Here is a 17,208-nt window from a genome sequence, read left to right as displayed (position 1 = left end):
CACATATTCCTGTCAGACGTGGAACTCCATTCTTTCTAACAGCTGTTGAGGGAGCAATGATGTAAAATAATGACTTCTTTACTACGTATTTTTAAATCGTTGCTCCAATCACTAGTGGTCTCATTAAAATGAATAGCAACTGACTTTGGAGACAGGATTAAAATAATGCTTTATTTGTTTTAATGATATTGTACGCTCGTGTTACTTTATCTTCTGTTCCCCGCAGATCTTTAGACAAAGCGAAAATATTATTAAATTAAAAACGGCACTGATGTATTCCTAAAGCCGACCAAAGGTCAATTGCAGGCACACATTTATAAACGTCACATTTATGGTGAAAACCAAAGCTGGATAACAGAGTCACAAATCTGTTTGAGTGGAGCTGAATACCTTTAGCATGCTGGCTTTTAGCAGGATAATTAGATCAGTTCACAAATCCACAAATTATAGGAGTAGAATTAGGCCATTCGGCCCATCGGGTCTACTCCGCCATTCAATCATGGCTGATCTCTGCCTCCTAATCCCATTTTCCTGCCTTCTCCCCATAACCCTTGATACCCGTTCTAATTAAGATTCTGTCCATCTCTGCCTTAAAAATATCCACTGACTTGGCCTCCACAGCCCTCTGTGGCAATGAGTGCCACAGATTAACTACCCTCTGACTAAAGAAGTTCCTCCTCATCTCCTTTCTGAAAGTGTGCCCTTTAATTCTGAGGCTATGACCTCTGGCTATGACTCTCCCACCAGTGGAAACATCCTCTCCACATCCACTCTAGCTATGCCTTTCATTATTCTGTAGGTTTCAATGAGGTCCCCCCTCAACCTTCCAAACTCCAGCGAGTACAGGCCCAGTGCTGTCAAACGCTCATCATATGCTAACCCACTCATTCCTGGAATCATTCTTGTAAACCTCCTCTAGACCCTGAGCCAGCACATCCTTCCTCAGATATGGGGCCCAGATTTGCTCACAGTACTCCAAATGCAGCCTGACCAGTGCCTTAGAGAGCCTCAGCATTACATCTCTGATGAGTTATTTTGTATGTGACTTACAGATCTGTCGTGTAACACAGTTTAGTAAATAAATCACTACGCTCATGTCAGTCTGAAGAAGGGTCTCGACCCGAAACATCGCCCATTCCTTCTCTCCTGAGATGCTACCTGACCTGCTGAGTTACTCCAGCATTTTGTGAATAAATACGCTCATGCAAGTAATCATTTTATTTTAAGATATCAACCTGATTGAAATTAAGATGTTTTTGTAAATGTGAATTCTGATGTCAACAAAACACAAATCATTTAAATATGACTTTAATAAATCAAATATCCATCCCTTATAAACAGACTAAAATGAAATCCATTATAGAATAATGATCTTGAATTAAATATTTCACTTATTAGAAAACTTTTAACTTTAGCTCTTTTAGATTTAGCTCTTAGGGCTAACGGAATCAAGGGATCTGGGGAAAAAGCAGGAATGGGATACTGATTTTGGATGATCAGCCTTGATCATATTGAATGGCAATGCTGGCTCGAAGGGCTGAATGGCCTACTCCTGCACCTATTTTCTATGTTTCTATGTTTCTATGTTTCCAACTGTTTCATTTTTCCGCCTGACATGTTAATGTTCAGATAAAGGTCCTCCTGATAATCAAAGACTTGCAGAATCAATGCGTTTGATTGCTTTGATTAATGTTTAGATAACCTTTCACCGTGTACTTAGCAGCCATTTGAATTCTTTTTTTCCAGGCAGAATTTGCAGACATCAATCTCATTGCTCAAGCCGATGGTACCTGTATGGTCGACATGCAAGTCTTTCGAAACAGCACGAAAGTTGTCAGGTGAGCCACGAGGCTTTGCGAGTAGCGTAGCCAAGGAACAACCAACCTTGTCTGCTTTTCATTAATACCCCGTCGGAAAATCACGCTTCTCAACCAAATATCCCACTGATTGATTTGCCTTTTCACCTAACACTTCATCACCTCCTAATGAGGTATGGTGTAAGGCAGAAAGGAAGACAAATTAGCTGTGGATATGGGCAATACCATTTGAACTAGGTTGTGTCAATAATAGGTAAAGCTTTAATTAAAGCACATATGGTGTTTGTACAATATAATGAGAATATGACTGCATTGTTTTAAGCTGTTGTTTGGAACCAATAGTAAATTCTGGCCAGATGTTTACACTTTTTGTCCCCTGTTTGTAAATGGCTAAAATATCAGCCCACAAACAAAATACTGCTTGTTCCAGTATTTCAGTGCTATTTGACGGAGTTTGAGGTATTTATCAAGAAAGTGATATTCCCGCTGGCATGTTTTACTACATTAGTTATTGACTGCACTGGCAACCATAAGCAAACAGCAGAGATGGGGCAGGAAGTGATTGTCAGAGCAGGTCAATAGTCAATAGTCAATAGTCAATAGTCAATAGTCGTTTATTTGTCACATACACATAAATGTGTAGTGAAATGAAACATTACCCGCAGTTGAACAATAAGACCAATAAGAATAATCAATAAAAATGCAATAACACATACAATCACAAACTAACACCAAACAAAAAGAAACATCCATCACAGTGAGTCTCCTCCAGTCCCTCCTCACTGTGATGGAAGGCCAGAATGTCTTTTTCTCTTCCCTGCCGTCTTGTCCCGCGGTCAGGCTGTTGTCTTTGCCACGTCGGGGCGGTCGGGGCTCCCGATATTGAAGCCCCCGCTGGGCGGTGAATATCCCGCGGCCTATTCCAGGCCGCGCCGGATGGTGAAAGGTCCGTGGCGGGCCGACCCAAGCCCCGCGATTCGGGGCGGGCGAACACGCTGCCTCTGCCGCTGCCGGTGCTCCCGATGTCGGCCCCCACCCAGGGGCCTGCGGGCTTCCGACGTCCACGCGGCCCACGCCGACGCCTCCGGAGACGAGTCGCAGCCGCTCCCGCAGCATCCGCAGGCAGCCAGCGCCGCAGGTGGTGAGTCCGGGCCGCGGGCTCTGCGAACCAGAGCCCCAGGTGGTCCCAGGTGCATGGCCGATGGTAGGCCGCAGCGGGAACGGAGACACGACACAGAAACAAAGGTCGCGTCTCCGTTCGGGAGAGAGAATGTCACAGTTCCCGTTCCCTCCCACCCCCTCCCCCCCACATAACATACAAACCCTACACCATATTAAAACTACGATTCAGACAAAAACAACAAAAAACACAAAAGACAGACGGACTGCAGGCAAGCCGCAGCTGCGACGGCAGCGCTGGCTCCTCCCACAGTAAGTGAATAGCTGGAGGTTCACCCTTTTTGCCCAATTCCACAAGGCATTTCTGTGCTCATGATGCATAACCTCAAGGTTTTCAACAGCAAACGACGATCTATTCTATATTATCCTTGATCCCCATCCTCTTTGATGTCTCCTTTTTCACACCTTACCCTTCCACATCTCTGTATCTCCCTCTCCTCTGACTCTCAGTCTGAAGAAGGGTCTCAACCCGAAACGTCACCCATTCCTTCTATCCAGAGGTGCTGCCCGTCCCGCTGAGTGACTCCAGCATTTTGTGTCAATCTTCAGTGTAAACCAGCATCTGCAGTTCCTTCCAATGGATTTCCGAGGCCGTTGGGCACCGCGGGGGCTGGAATGTATCCTGGACAAGGATTGTAATATAGTTGTTAATAGTTTACTTAGTACATTTGTGGGTCGTGTATTATGGTGGTGGGTTCTGTTTTGTTTTATTGTATTGTAAATATTATTTTTAACGCGCCCCATGTGACCTCACCCAGCCAGCGGCCACGTGCTCCAGCTCCACCAATGGCGGCCACCCGGACACTGTAGGCGGATTGCTAAGCAACCGCTGTTAGGCGGCACCCGTGCCTACACTGTTCGGGACTACAGCGCCCCCCGGGCTACAGTGTCCAGGCCTACAGTGTCCGAGCCTACAGTGTCCGGGTTTACAGTGTCCGGGTTTACAGTGTCCGGGCCTACAGTGTCCGGGCCTACAGTGTCCGGGCCTACAGTGTCCGGGCCTACAGTGTCCGGGCCTACAGTGTCCGGGTTTACAGTGTCCGGGTTTACAGTGTCCGGGCCTACAGTGTCCGGGCCTACAGTGTCCGGGCCTACAGTGTCCGGGCCTACAGTGTCCGGGCCTACAGTGTCCGGGCCTACAGTGTCCGGGTTTACAGTGTCCGGGTTTACAGTGTCCGGGCCTACAGTGTCCGGGCCTACAGTGTCCGGGCCTACAGTGTCCGGGCCTACAGTGTCCGGGCCTACAGTGTCCGGGCCTACAGTGTCCGGGTTTACAGTGTCCGGGTTTACAGTGTCCGGGCCTACAGTATCCGGGCCTACAGTGTCCGGGCCTACAGTGTCCGGGCCTACAGTGTCCGGGCCTACAGTGTCCGGGCCTACAGTGTCCGGGCCTACAGTGTCCGGGCCTACAGTGTCCGGGCCTACAGTGTCCGGGCCTACAGTGTCCGGGTTTACAGTGTCCGGGTTTACAGTGTCCGGGCCTACAGTGTCCGGGCCTACAGTGTCCGGGCCTACAGTGTCCGGGCCTACAGTGTCCGGGCCTACAGTGTCCGGGTTTACAGTGTCCGGGTTTACAGTGTCCGGGCCTACAGTATCCGGGCCTACAGTGTCCGGGCCTACAGTGTCCGGGCCTACAGTGTCCGGGCCTACAGTGTCCGGGCCTACAGTGTCCGGGCCTACAGTGTCCGGGCCTACAGTGTCCGGGCCTACAGTGTCCGGGTTTACAGTGTCCGGGTTTACAGTGTCCGGGCCTACAGTGTCCGGGCCTACAGTGTCCGGGCCTACAGTGTCCGGGCCTACAGTGTCCAGGCCTACAGTGTCCGGGCCTACAGTGTCCGGGCCTACAGTGTCCGGGTTTACAGTGTCCGGGCCTACAGTATCCGGGCCTACAGTGTCCGGGCCTACAGTGTCCGGGCCTACAGTGTCCGGGCCTACAGTGTCCGGGCCTACAGTGTCCGGGTTTACAGTGTCCGGGTTTACAGTGTCCGGGCCTACAGTGTCTGGGCCTACAGTGTCCGGGCCGACAGTGTCTGGGCCTACAGTGTCCGGGCCTACAGTGTCCGGGTTTACAGTGTCCAGGCTTACAGTGTCCGGGCCTATAGTGTCCGGGCCTACAGCGCTGTCCGGGTCTAATACGGGACAAGGGAAGTCCCGTACAGGACAAACCAATTTAGCCCAAAATACGGGATGTCCAGGCTAATATGGGACAGTTGGCAACCCTAGCCAAAGGGCCTGTTTCCATGCTGTATCTCTAAGCTAAACTGATTGGCATCAGACAGGCATTCAATGCTCAGGAAGGAAAACTCTGAAGACCTCCTCAAACATTACACTCTCTGCCCTTGAGATGAGCATCCTTGACTCCATCCCAGTGCAATCCATTCAGTAAAGTCAACCTTGCCATCACCATTGACCAAAGGAGGTTTGAAATGCCCGTATTACAATGTTTTAAATGACAATGTGAGTGTGTGTGACCCTGAAACTTGGGAATGAGGAACTCCAGTTATAAGTTCAAGGGATCTCTTCATCAAGAAGGTGCTGCTGGAGGCCTGTGGATTCAAGGCCGGGGACATCTTCTGCCTCCAGGACTTCCCAGGTAACGGATACTTCGACGTTACCTTCCAGAACCCGTCGGGATGGCAGAAGTTGCTGCAGGACTTCCGTGAGAAGGGGGATGAAGCCCCGCTGTCACTCCTGAAGGTGCAGCCGCTCTTCACCCTCCCCACCCAGAGGGAACGAATGATCACGGTGCACATGTTTAACCCACATGTGCCCGTCGTGGATGTCCTCACCTTCCTCGCGCGCTACGTCGAAGGGGCCGGAAACTGCGTGGACATAAAGGACTTGTTCGGGATCTGGACGAGCAAGAGGCAAGTGAAGGTGAAGCTGAGGGTGGACGGGAAGGGATTCATCATCCACCCTCCCTCGGTGTTCGCTATCGGAGGGAACCGGGGCTACACGACGTACGCGGGGCAGCCCAGGGTGTGCAGGAAATGCAACAAACCTGGGCACGTGGCGGCAGAATGCAGGACAGTCGTCTGCAGAAACTGCAAGTTAGAAAGCCACGAGACAAGGGATTGTAAAGAGAGTAAGAGCTGCAACCTGTGTGGGGAGGCAGGCCACCTTTACAGGGCCTGCCCTAAAAGAGCAAGCACTTATGCACAGGCGATAAGAGGGGCCGCTGCCAGCACACCCAGGGTGGACGAGACGCCTCCTACCACGGCAAAAGCCCAAAAGGGAAAGGAGAGCAGGGGCGATGACAACGCGACCACCAGGAGCCCCCAACCGCAGGACAGAGCCCCCCAGGCCCCTGCCCACGAGGGTGAGTCGATGGAAGAGGGGGAACAGGAAGAGGAGGAATGGCAGTTGGTAAAATCGAGGAAAACATTGAAGGCTGTGCGCACGGAGAAAAAGGCGGAGGGGGCAAGCAAGTCCCAAAAAAGAGTCCTCTCCCAGGACGAGGCCAGCAGCCTCTCCGCATCGGAGGATGAGACGACCAGGAAGAGCCGGCAACGGAGGCAGAGGCAGAGGAAGAAAACGGGGGAGGAGGAAGGTAAGAGAAAGAACGTGTCTGTTGCCCCCCAGCCCCAGGAGACTGGGAGCAGTGCCAATGGGCCCCAGCCCCAGGAGACCGTGAGCGGCACAACGGCCAATGGGCCCCAGCCCCAGGAGACTGGGAGCAGTGCCAATGGGCCCCAGCCCCAGGAGACCGTGAGCGGCACAACGGCCAATGGGCCCCTGCTCCGGGAGACCGTGAGCGGCACAACGGCCAATGGGCCCCTGCTCCGGGAGACCGGGAGCAGTGCAGTGGCCAATGGGCCCCAGCTCCGGGAGACCGGGAGCAGTGCAGTGGCAAATGGGCCCCAGCTCCGGGAGACCGGGAGCAGTGCAGTGGCCAATGGGCCCCAGCTCCAGGAAACTGGGAGCAGCGCAGTGGCCTCGCCAGAAAATACACCCTGTGCTGAGGAAGCCACCAACCTGTACCACTACCTGTGCGACAAAAATGTGCAGGAACTCAGCCAGATGATTGGCATGCGGGAGGATCGCCTGGGACACTAAAGGACAATGGAGCTGAAACTGGCATCCTTAAACGTGCGCAGTGTGAAGAGCACTGCGCGATGTGTAACTGCCTTGCAGTACCTGGCCAAGGTAAAGGCGGATGTGACGTTTTTTACAGGAGTGCGGGCTGCCACACCTTCGCTGCTATCGGAGGTGGTTGCGATGGTGGCCCCACGGACTGTCGGTATGGTCGGGGGGAAATGATTGTCGTGCGTCCGGTCTGGGGATCTTGCTGCGGGGAGGGGGCTTCACCATCACTGAGGTAAGGGAGGTGGTGGGGGGTCGTCTCTTGGTGGTGGATGTAATGTACCGTGGTTCTCCGCTCCGGCTGATTAATGTGTATGCCTCACCCAGGTGGAGCGAGCGAGTGGCCGTCCTCCAGCAGCTCCCACCGCTGCTGGCCACGTCTAGACCGCTCGTTCTGGCCGGTGACTTCAACTGCATCATCGATGCAGCTGGACGATCCGGCAGTGCCAACCACAGACTGGACGGCACCTCCAAACTCCTGGTGGAAACGGTCAAAGATGCAAAGCTGCGCGACGCCTTCAGTGACCCTGCAGGCGGAGTCCAGCCACGGTTCACCTGGTCAGGACCGAACGGTTCAGCCCAGTCCCGGATAGACTTCCTCTTCACATCGAGGGCCGTCACGGTCAGACACACCGACCTCGTGCCGGTGTTCTTCTCTGACCACTGCCTCCTTCAGGCCACCTGTCACCTACTGGAGGACCGGAAGGCGGGCAGAGGGACGTGGAAGCTAAACGTGGAGCTGTTGACCCCGGAGAACGTTAAGGAGCTAAAGAGGGACTACGTATGTTGGAGAACTGTGAGGCCCCTCTTTGACTCCCAGACACTCTGGTGGGAGGCAACAAAGGAGAACATCAAGAAGTTCTTCGTCTCCAAAGGTGTTCAGAGAGCAAGACAGGGTAAGAGGGAACTGTGTCAACTCCAGACAGATTTGCAGCAGCTACTCCTTCTGCAGAGGAGAGGGGTGGATGTGAGGGAGGAACTGAGAGAGTTGAAGGGCCGGCAAGCTCGGCTCTTTACCTCTGAATCCTCCAAGATCATCTTCCGGTCCAGGGTCCGCCATGTTGAGCAGGATGAGACGTGCTCACGTTACTTCTTCCATAAGGTTCACAGGGGGAGCTCTGTGATCAAAAGCCTTAGGGAGGAGGACGGCTCGGTAACATCCTCGCAGACAGACATGCTCAAGATCTGCAGATCCTTTTATAAGGATCTGTACGATGTAAAGACCACAGACAGCACCGCCTCCCAGAACTTCCTGTCCTCCATCACGGAAGTCTTGGACGACAGCAAGCGGGAGAGTCTGGACCAACCACTGACCCTGGAGGAGCTGACTGGCTCCATCCGTTCCTTTGACTCGAGTAAAACTCCCGGAGGCGATGGCTTACCGGCAGAGTTGTACTCGGCTCTGTGGGACTGGGTGGGCCCGGACCTGCTGGAAGTGTACAACGATATACTTCTAGCCGGCAGCATGTCAGACTCTATGAGGAAGGGCAACATCACCCTGATCTACAAGCAGAAGGGGGAGATGAATGACTTAAGGAATTGGAGACCCATCACATTGTTGAATGTAGACTACAAGATCCTGTCTAAGGCCATCGCCAACCGGGTCAAGTCTGCTCTGGGACAGGTGATCCACCCGGACCAAACCTGTGCTGTACCTGGCAGGAAAATCTCAGACAGCCTGGTGCTGCTGAAAGATACCATTGCCTACGTGCAGGACAGACGGGTGGATGCCTGCCTGGTCAGCTTGGACCAGGAGAAGGCCTTCGACAGGATATCGCACACGTACATGAGGGACGTGCTCTCCAAAATGGGCTTTGGGGAGGGAATCAGGAAGTGGATACAACTGCTCTACTCCGATATCTGTAGTGCAGTCCAAATTAATGGGTGGGAATCAGACAGCTTCCCCGTCAGGTCTGGAGTCAGGCAGGGTTGCCCTCTTTCCCCTGTCTTGTTCGTCTGTTGCATTGAACCCTTTGCCGAATCCATCAGGAAGGATGCGAGCATAAGAGGAGTGACATTGCTAGGCAGTGGGGGCACTCAGGTCAAGGCCTCCCTGTACATGGACGATGTCGCCGTCTTCTGCTCGGATCCAGGGTCGGTCCGCAGACTGATCAGCGTCTGCGACCAGTTTGAGTTGGCCACGGGGGCCAGGGTAAACGGCAGGAAGAGCGAGGCCATGCTCTTTGGCAACTGGCCCGACCGATCTTCCATCAAGCCTGACTTCCTGAAGGTGCTGGGGATCTGGTTCGGGAAGGCTGAGGCGTGTAACAAGAATTGGCTGGAGCGGATAGCCAGGGTGGGGAAGAAGCTGGAGCTGTGGAAGCAGCGCTCCCTCTCCATCACGGGGAAAAACCTGGTCATCAGGTGTGAGGTGCTCTCGGGGCTGCTGTACTTGGCGCAAGTGTGGCCCGTCCCTCCCTCCTACGCCACGGGGATCACCCGGGCCGTCTTCCGTTTCATCTGGGGGTCGGCGATGGACCGGGTGTGACGGGCCACAATGCACAAGTCGGCAGACAACGGGGGTAAAGACGTGCCCAATGTCGCCCTCATTCTGATGGCCACTTTCGTGTGTGGCTGCATCAGGCGGAGCATAGAGCCAAGGCACGTGGGCACCAAATGCCACTACCTGCTGAGGTTTTACCTGTCCCCGGTGTTGCGAAGGATGGGCCTGGCGCAGATGCCACGCAATGTGCCAGTCAGCTGGACATTGCCGAACCATCTGTCGTTTGTGGACAGGTTCTTCCGGACCAACACCTTTGACCACAAGTCCATCGGGCAGTGGTCAGCACGGAACGTCCTGCAGGCACTGCAGGGGAATGACTCCATGGATCCTGTGGCGTGGTTCCCAGAACAGACAGCCCAGCTTGTCTGGCAAAATGCCTCATCGCCAGTACTCACCAACAAGCACCAAGACCTGGCTTGGCTGGCGGTGAGGGGAGCCCTCCCAGTCAGATCCTTCCTGCACCGCCGGAACCTCACTACCAGCGCACGCTGCCCACGGGACGGCTGCTACGGAGAGGAGACGGTGGCCCACCTCTTCAAAGAGTGTGGATTTGCCAGGAGAGTCTGGAGAGGTCTGCAGGGGTCCCTGTCACGATTCATTCCGAGCAGCTCCGTCACAGAGGACTCTGTGCTCTACGGACTGTTCCCAGGGACGCATTCCGAGACTGACATCGAGTGCTGCTGGAAGGTCATCAACTCGGTGAAAGACGCTCTTTGGTCTGCCCGATCCTTGTTGACCTCCCAGCGGAGCGAGCTGTCCGTCAAGGAATGTTGCCGACTGGCCCACTGCAGACTGCAGGAGTACGTGCTGAGGGACGCTCTGAAGCTCGGTGCAGCCAACGCCAAGGCCCTGTGGGGGAGGACCACAGTCTAGGGTCCTTCCGCTGCTGGACATGGGGGGCAGGGTGTGGTGGAGAGAGACGCCCCTCCAAATAAGGGATATGTATGTAAATGTATGTAAATGTCTAAGTAAATGCCTGTATTGAATATGTAACCTCCGGAAATGTCGGATGGGTTTGTTTAAAAAAGATGTTTTGTAAATGATATTTATTACTTGAATAAAGTATTTTTTGATTTAAAAAAAAAAAAAAAAAAAAAAGTTATAAGTTCACAGCCTGCTTCCCCAGACCTGGAGAGAGAAATCTACCTCAAAGGGGACCTCAAAGAAGTCATAATTATGACCTTCGTCAAGAAAGGAGTTAGATTTAACTCTTAGTGTTAAAGGAATCAAGTGCCATGGGGTAAAAACATGAATGGGGTACTGATTTTACTGATCAGCCATGATCACATTGAATGGCGGTGCTGGCTCGATGGGCCGAATGGCCTACTCCTGCACCTATTTTCTATGTTTCTATGTATGACTGTCTTGTGTACAAAGGAGTCTACCTTATATCCATCACCATAAGGTCTTAAGGAATAGGAGTAGAATTAGGCCATTGGGCCCATCAAATCTACACCACCATTCAATCGCACCAGATCTATCTCTCCCTCCTAACCCCATTCTCCTGCCTTCTCCCCATAACCTCTGACACTCGTACTAATCAAGATTCTATCTATCTCTGCCTTAAAAATATCCACTGACTTGGCCACCACAGCCGTCTGTGGCAAAGAATTCCACAGATTCATCACCCTCTGACTAAAGAGGCCTCATCAGGATACTTCTCATCCACCCCCACCCAAGGACTGATGGGAAGAAACGGTCCCTGAATCTGGAGGTGTGCATTTTCACACTTCTATACCTTTTGCCTGATGGGAGAGGGGAGAAGATGGAGTGGCCAGGGTGTGACTCGACCTTGATTATGCTGCTGGCCTTGCCGAGGCAGCGTGAGGTATAAAATGGTCAATAGAAGGGAGGTTGGTTTGTGCGATGGTCTGGGCTGCGTCCACAATTCTCTGCAGTGCGTAGGTTCTGTCCTTCTAGTGGCACAACAGACCTGATATTCATCGCGTGACAACTCCAAGAGTGCTGCCAGGAGATGCACCACGAAGAAACGTGGCCATTTTGACCACTAATGCCTTTGATTCCATCAGTCGGGAGGGATGCTGGAACATCCTCCTCAAATATGGCTGCCTGCAAATAATTCATGGCTATTTTACGTTAGCCTTACTAGCAGATAGGCACACAAAGCTGGAGTAACTCAGCGGGACAGGCAGAATCTTTGGAGAGAAGGAGTGGGTGATGTTTTGGGTCGAGACCCTTCTTCAGCCTAGCTAAGAATAATGGAAACGAGAGACATAGACGGTGATGTAGAGAGATAAAGAACAATGAATGAGAGATAACCAAAAAAGTTACGATGATAAAGGAAACAGGCCACTGGCAGCTGTTTATTGGGTGAAAATGAGAAGCTGGTGCGACTTGGGTGGGGGAGGGATAGAGAGAGAGAGGGAATGCCGGGATTACTTGAAAGCCTTACTAGTACATACTGTAGCGAACGAGGCTTAATACTAACTAGAGGATCTACAGCAGAGGCAGCCACAACGGAGACCAGCCCTTTCACCAACTTTAGAAAAATCAAGCAAGGGATCGCAGTTGGACGGCAGTCAATCTAAGGAAATAGAATCCGTCTTTCAACGTTGAACCAGCTTGGCCTGAGCAACTTAGGCAGGCTGCAGTGGCTAATCTTCATCGGATCATGTTTTGCAGAAACGAAGCAAATCATATTCAAACCATGTGAAGTTGATCCCGTCTCCACTTCAGTGGTTACAACAACCAGCTTGTGATGAATTCCAGGTGCTACACAAGCTGAGGCAGGCAAACGTTGCACAATCTCCTGAGTACCCCTGGAATTCCACTTGACTAGAAGCCCACAGGCATCCTTATTGCTGACGAAGCCGCTGTTATTTATGGGGCTAAGGACGAGCAAAGCAGTTATTTTCCAGCTGAAAAATTGGCCAAGTGGGAAATGTCAAGAAATAAATCATCGTGTGCTGATCGTGAATATCACTGGAGTTGGGGAATAGGGTAGGGTGCAGATAGAAGGAAATCCACTAGGACATGTGAACTGCATTGCAACCTCCCACTACCTTTCACTTCATTCACTATCCTGACCTTTCTTTGGTGTTGTGCTTTGCCAGTAATGAGAAGAGGTATTCAGCCGGGTCTTTAATAACGGCCGGTAACCTTGATGCAATTTGCTTTTGTCACTGCAGAGCAGAAATGTTGCCTCAGTAGTTGACAACTGCAGGTTCACTTTGCTACAATAGACAATAGATAATAGGTGCAGGAGGAGGCCATTCGGGCCCTTCAATGTGATCATGGCTGATCATTCTCAATCAGTACCCCGTTCCTGCCTTCTCCCCATACCCCCTGACTCCGCTATCCTTAAGAGCTCTACCCAGAAATACATTACAATTAAGAATGCTGCTGTGATATGGGTGTATAAAAGGGCCCGACTCAGAGCTTCGTGGGATGGAGGAAGACCATGTTGGCGTAGGGAGGAACTGCCGATGCTGATTTAAACCGAATATAGACTCAAAATGCTGGAGTGACTCAACGGGTCAGGCTGCATCTCTGGACAAAAGGGAATGGGTGACGTTTTCGGGTTGAGACCCTTCTTCAGTTGGCACCAGCTCTTTGGTGATTTAGTTTCGTTTAGAGATACAGGGCGGGCGGGAACCAGGCCCTTAGGCCCACCGAGTCCACGCCGACCAGCGATCCCCGCACATTAACACCACCCGACACAGACTAGAGACAATTTACACTTATACCAAGGCAATTAACCTACAAACCTGTGCGTTTTTGGAGTGTGGGAGGAAACCGAAGATTTCGGAGAAAACCCACGCAGGTCACGGGGAGAACGTACAAACTCTGTGCAGTAGAATTACCCAGTTTGTTGTGTTTCCTTATTCTTTCTCATTGGCCATGTAAACTAATTCCATTGAAGTATTTTTCTAATTCTCTTTGAAAAGTTAGCTTAGAAATTGCCTCCATGATTTTCTTTTACATAAAATATATTCTAGATGAAAACAACTTGCTGTGTGTTTTTGTTTTCTTCACGATCTTTCGTAGCTGTGATCCAGGAATGGGTTCCCTCATTTAGTTAAATAGCACCATGGTTTTGAATGCCTCTTTTAAGTTATAGCTCCCTTCAAGTGCATAGTTTCCTGAATGTGGCAACGCAAGCAGTGCCAACAAAGTGAGAAAGAAGGCGTATGGCATGTTTGCTCTCATGAGTGTAAGAGTCACAAAGTCATGTTGCTGCTTTATAGGACTTCGGTTCGGCCGCATTTGGAGTATTGCACCAAGACACGAAACGTTGCCCATTCCTTCTATCCAGAGATGCTGCCTGTCCCGCTGAGTTACTCCAGCATGCTGCGTCTTATCTTCGGTGTAAAACCGCCAACTGCAGTTCCTTCCTGACACATTTGGAGTATTGCGTGCAGTTCTAGTCACCCCGTTACAATGAAGGCGTGGAGACTTTGGAGAGGGTGCAGAAGAGGTTTACCCGAACACTGCCCGAATTAGAGGTTATCTAAAAGCTGCTCAAAAGCCACTTTCCTCCACTCTGCCTCCACCCCCACCCCTGGGACCACCCCTTGACAAAGTTAGATTGTTTTAATTTGATTCAAGTTAGATGTTTAGGTTGTTTTCTCTGGAACTCCCATGGTTACGAGAAGACCTCATAGACTTATAGAAAAGTATTAGACCAAGTGGACCCATTGGGCCCAAACCACTCCTGCATTGGTGCAGCACCCTCTCCTCCCCCTCTCCTCCCCCCCTTCACTCCCTCTTCCCCCTCCCCCCCCTCCACCCCTGCCTCCACCCCCTTCCCCTCCCCTCCCCTTCCCCTCCATTCCCCTCAACACCCCTTATCCCCCCTCCTCCCTCCCCCTCCCTCCCTCCCTCCATCCCCCTCCCTCCCCCTCTTCCCCTCCCTTCCCCCCCCTCCCCCCCACTCCACCCCCTCAACCCCCCTTATCTCTCCTCCCCCCTCCCTCCACCCCCTCCCTCCTCCCCCCCCCCCCTTGCCTCCCTCCCTCCCCCCCCTCCCTCCCTAGGAGATAGATTTAAACTTTAAAATGTGAATAACTTAAAAAATATAACACCGATTTCAATGAAACTTCTTCCATTAGCACCAAAGGGACGACGGTGAGGAAGGTGGGCCACAATTGTCGCGCTACCGTGCACCGTTTTGACTGTAGTTCAGGAACAAACAAACAAACAAACAAACAAGAGTTTTAGGTTTATAGATGAAAAGCATCAATAGCATCGACAGTCACAACCTGTTCCCCAGGATGAAAATCTCAAGGTATATAGAGGGTATATTTTTCAGGTGAGGGGGGCAAAGCTTAAAGGAGACCAGCGGGAAAGATTTTTTACGCAGAGAGTGGTGGGTGGTGACTGGAACGTGCTGCCAAGGGTGGTGGTGCAGGCAGATAAGAAAGTGGCTTCCAAGCAGCTTCTAGATAAGCACATGGATATGCAGGGAAATAATTAGATTTTTGAAAGCGTACTTCCATGTTAATCAGTTTGAACGTCAATCTTGGATTGTTGAAGCAACTCTGTCAAATAGAATCACGACTGATTTTATTCATAAATCCCTGTTGCTGATAGAAATGTTGAAATGTTCAGGATATTTGGAGCAGAATTTGGAAGAAAAAGACTATGAGAGAAAGAAAATAATTGTGTACAAAATCATAAGAGGAATAGATCGGGTAGATGCACAGTCTCTTGCTCAGAGTAGAGGAATGGAGGACCAGAGGAATAAGGTTCAAGGTGAAGGGGGAAAAGATTTCATAGGAATCCGAGGGGTAACCTTTTTACACAATGGGTGGTGGGTGTATGGAACAAGCTGCCAGAGGAGGTAGTTGAGGCTGGGACTATCCCATCGTTTAAGGAACAGTTGGACAGGTAGTATAAGAAAATAACTGCAGATGCTGGTACAAATCAAAGGTATTTATTCACAAAATGCTGGAGTAACTCAGCAGGTCAGGCAGCATCTCGGGAGAGAAGGAATGGGTGACGTTTCGGGTCGAGACCCTTCTTCAGACTGATGTCAGGGGGGCGGGACAAAGGAAGGATATAGGTGGAGACAGGAAGATAGAGGGAGATCTGGGAAGGAGGAGGGGAAGAGAGGGACAGAGGAACTATCTAAAGTTGGAGAAGTCGATGTTCATACCACTGGGCTGCAAACTACCTAGGCGAAATATGAGGTGCTGTTCCTCCAATTTCCGGTGGGCCTCACTATGGCACTGGAGGAGGCCCATGACAGAAAGGTCAGACTGGGAATGGGAGGGAGAGTTGAAGAGCTCGGCCACCGGGAGATCAGTTTGGACAGGTACATGGATAGGACAGGTTTGGAGGGTTATGGACCAAACGCAGGCAAGTGGGACTAGTGTAGCTGAGACATTTTTGGCCGGTGTGGGCAAGTTGGGCCGAAGGGCCTGTTTCCACACTATATCACTCTACGACTCTATGACTCTAAAAGGATGATGTTTCCCTTCATAATCTTTGAAGCTTTATTTCAGATCCATTGAATGTGAACGATTTCCGGACAAAACGTGTGGTCAAAATGGCTGTGAAAGTCCAATAGAATTTAGTCGCTATCACAATCTCAGTGGATTGTGATAGAGAAAGTGAGGAAGTGAAGGCAGGGTAGAATTGGCAGCACAGGTGATGATATTCTTGAAGATAGACACAAAATGCTGGAGTAACTCAGCGGGACAGGCAACCTCTCTGGATAGAAGGAATGGGCGACGTTTCGGGTCGAGACCCTTCTTCAGACTGAAGAGACTCCTCTTCATTTCTTCTCTCCAGAGATGCTGCCTGTCTCGCTGAGTTACTCCAGCGTTTTGTGTCTATCTTTGTTATAAACCAGCATCTGCAGTTCCTTCCTGCACACCCTAACCTCCTTGAATTGTGTATGAGAACACCATGCAGTCATGAGTCTTCCAAAATGGTTGCCTGTTTTGATGTAAAACATTTTAAAGTCATAAGGAATAGGAGCAGAATCAGGCCCTTCGGCACATCAAGTCTACTCCGCCATTCAATCACGGTGGACCTATCTCTCCCTCCTAACCCCATTCTCCTGCCTTCTCCCCATAACCTTTGACACTCGTACGGATCAAGAAAAGTACTATCTAAATTTATATTTTGTATTCATGGTGCATTTGAGAGTTAGATTTAGATTTGGATTTAGAGATACAGCGCGGAAACAGGCCCTTCGGCCCACCGAGTCCGCGCCGCCCAGCGATCCCCGCACATTAACACTATCCTACACACACTAGGGACAATTTTTACATTTACCCAGCCAATTAACCTACATACCTGTACGTCTTTGGAGAGTGGGAGGAAACCGAAGATCTCGGCGAAAACCCACGCAGGTCACGGGGAGAACGTACAAACTCCGTAGTCAGAATCGAACCTGAGTCTCCGGCGCTGCATTCGCTGTAAGGCAGCAACTCTACCGCTGCGCCACCATGCCACAGTTAAACTGAGGTGAGGATGCAGTGCTGTTCAATGAAGGGATCTTTAGGTTTCAATGTGAGACAATAGCAACGTGATTACTCGCTGTTGAGGGCAGAGTATTTGTATTGCTGCCATGTTTATCAGGGCTGTTCGTGCTCTTTAAATGGGGTTTGAATCCCCTGGGAATATATGGTAATAAAAAAGCAAATAAGGAGCTGC

At 51.0% G+C, this 17,208-nt stretch overlaps 1 protein-coding gene across 1 annotated transcript in view; it reads left to right on the top strand.

Moving 5' to 3' along the window:
- Positions 1 to 17,208, top strand: part of syn2b (synapsin IIb) — a 349,820-nt gene that overhangs the window by 196,491 nt on the left and 136,121 nt on the right. Inside the window, exon 3 of the mRNA XM_078413983.1 lies at positions 1,747 to 1,838. Within this exon, the coding sequence (XP_078270109.1) occupies positions 1,747 to 1,838 (92 nt within the window). The remainder of the gene's footprint in view (positions 1 to 1,746; positions 1,839 to 17,208) is intronic.

This window comes from Rhinoraja longicauda, chromosome 17, assembly GCF_053455715.1.
Source record: "Rhinoraja longicauda isolate Sanriku21f chromosome 17, sRhiLon1.1, whole genome shotgun sequence".
NCBI lineage: Eukaryota > Metazoa > Chordata > Chondrichthyes > Rajiformes > Arhynchobatidae > Rhinoraja > Rhinoraja longicauda.
The sequence above is the reverse complement of the archived record's forward strand: the minus strand, read 5'-3'. Positions and strand labels throughout refer to the sequence as shown.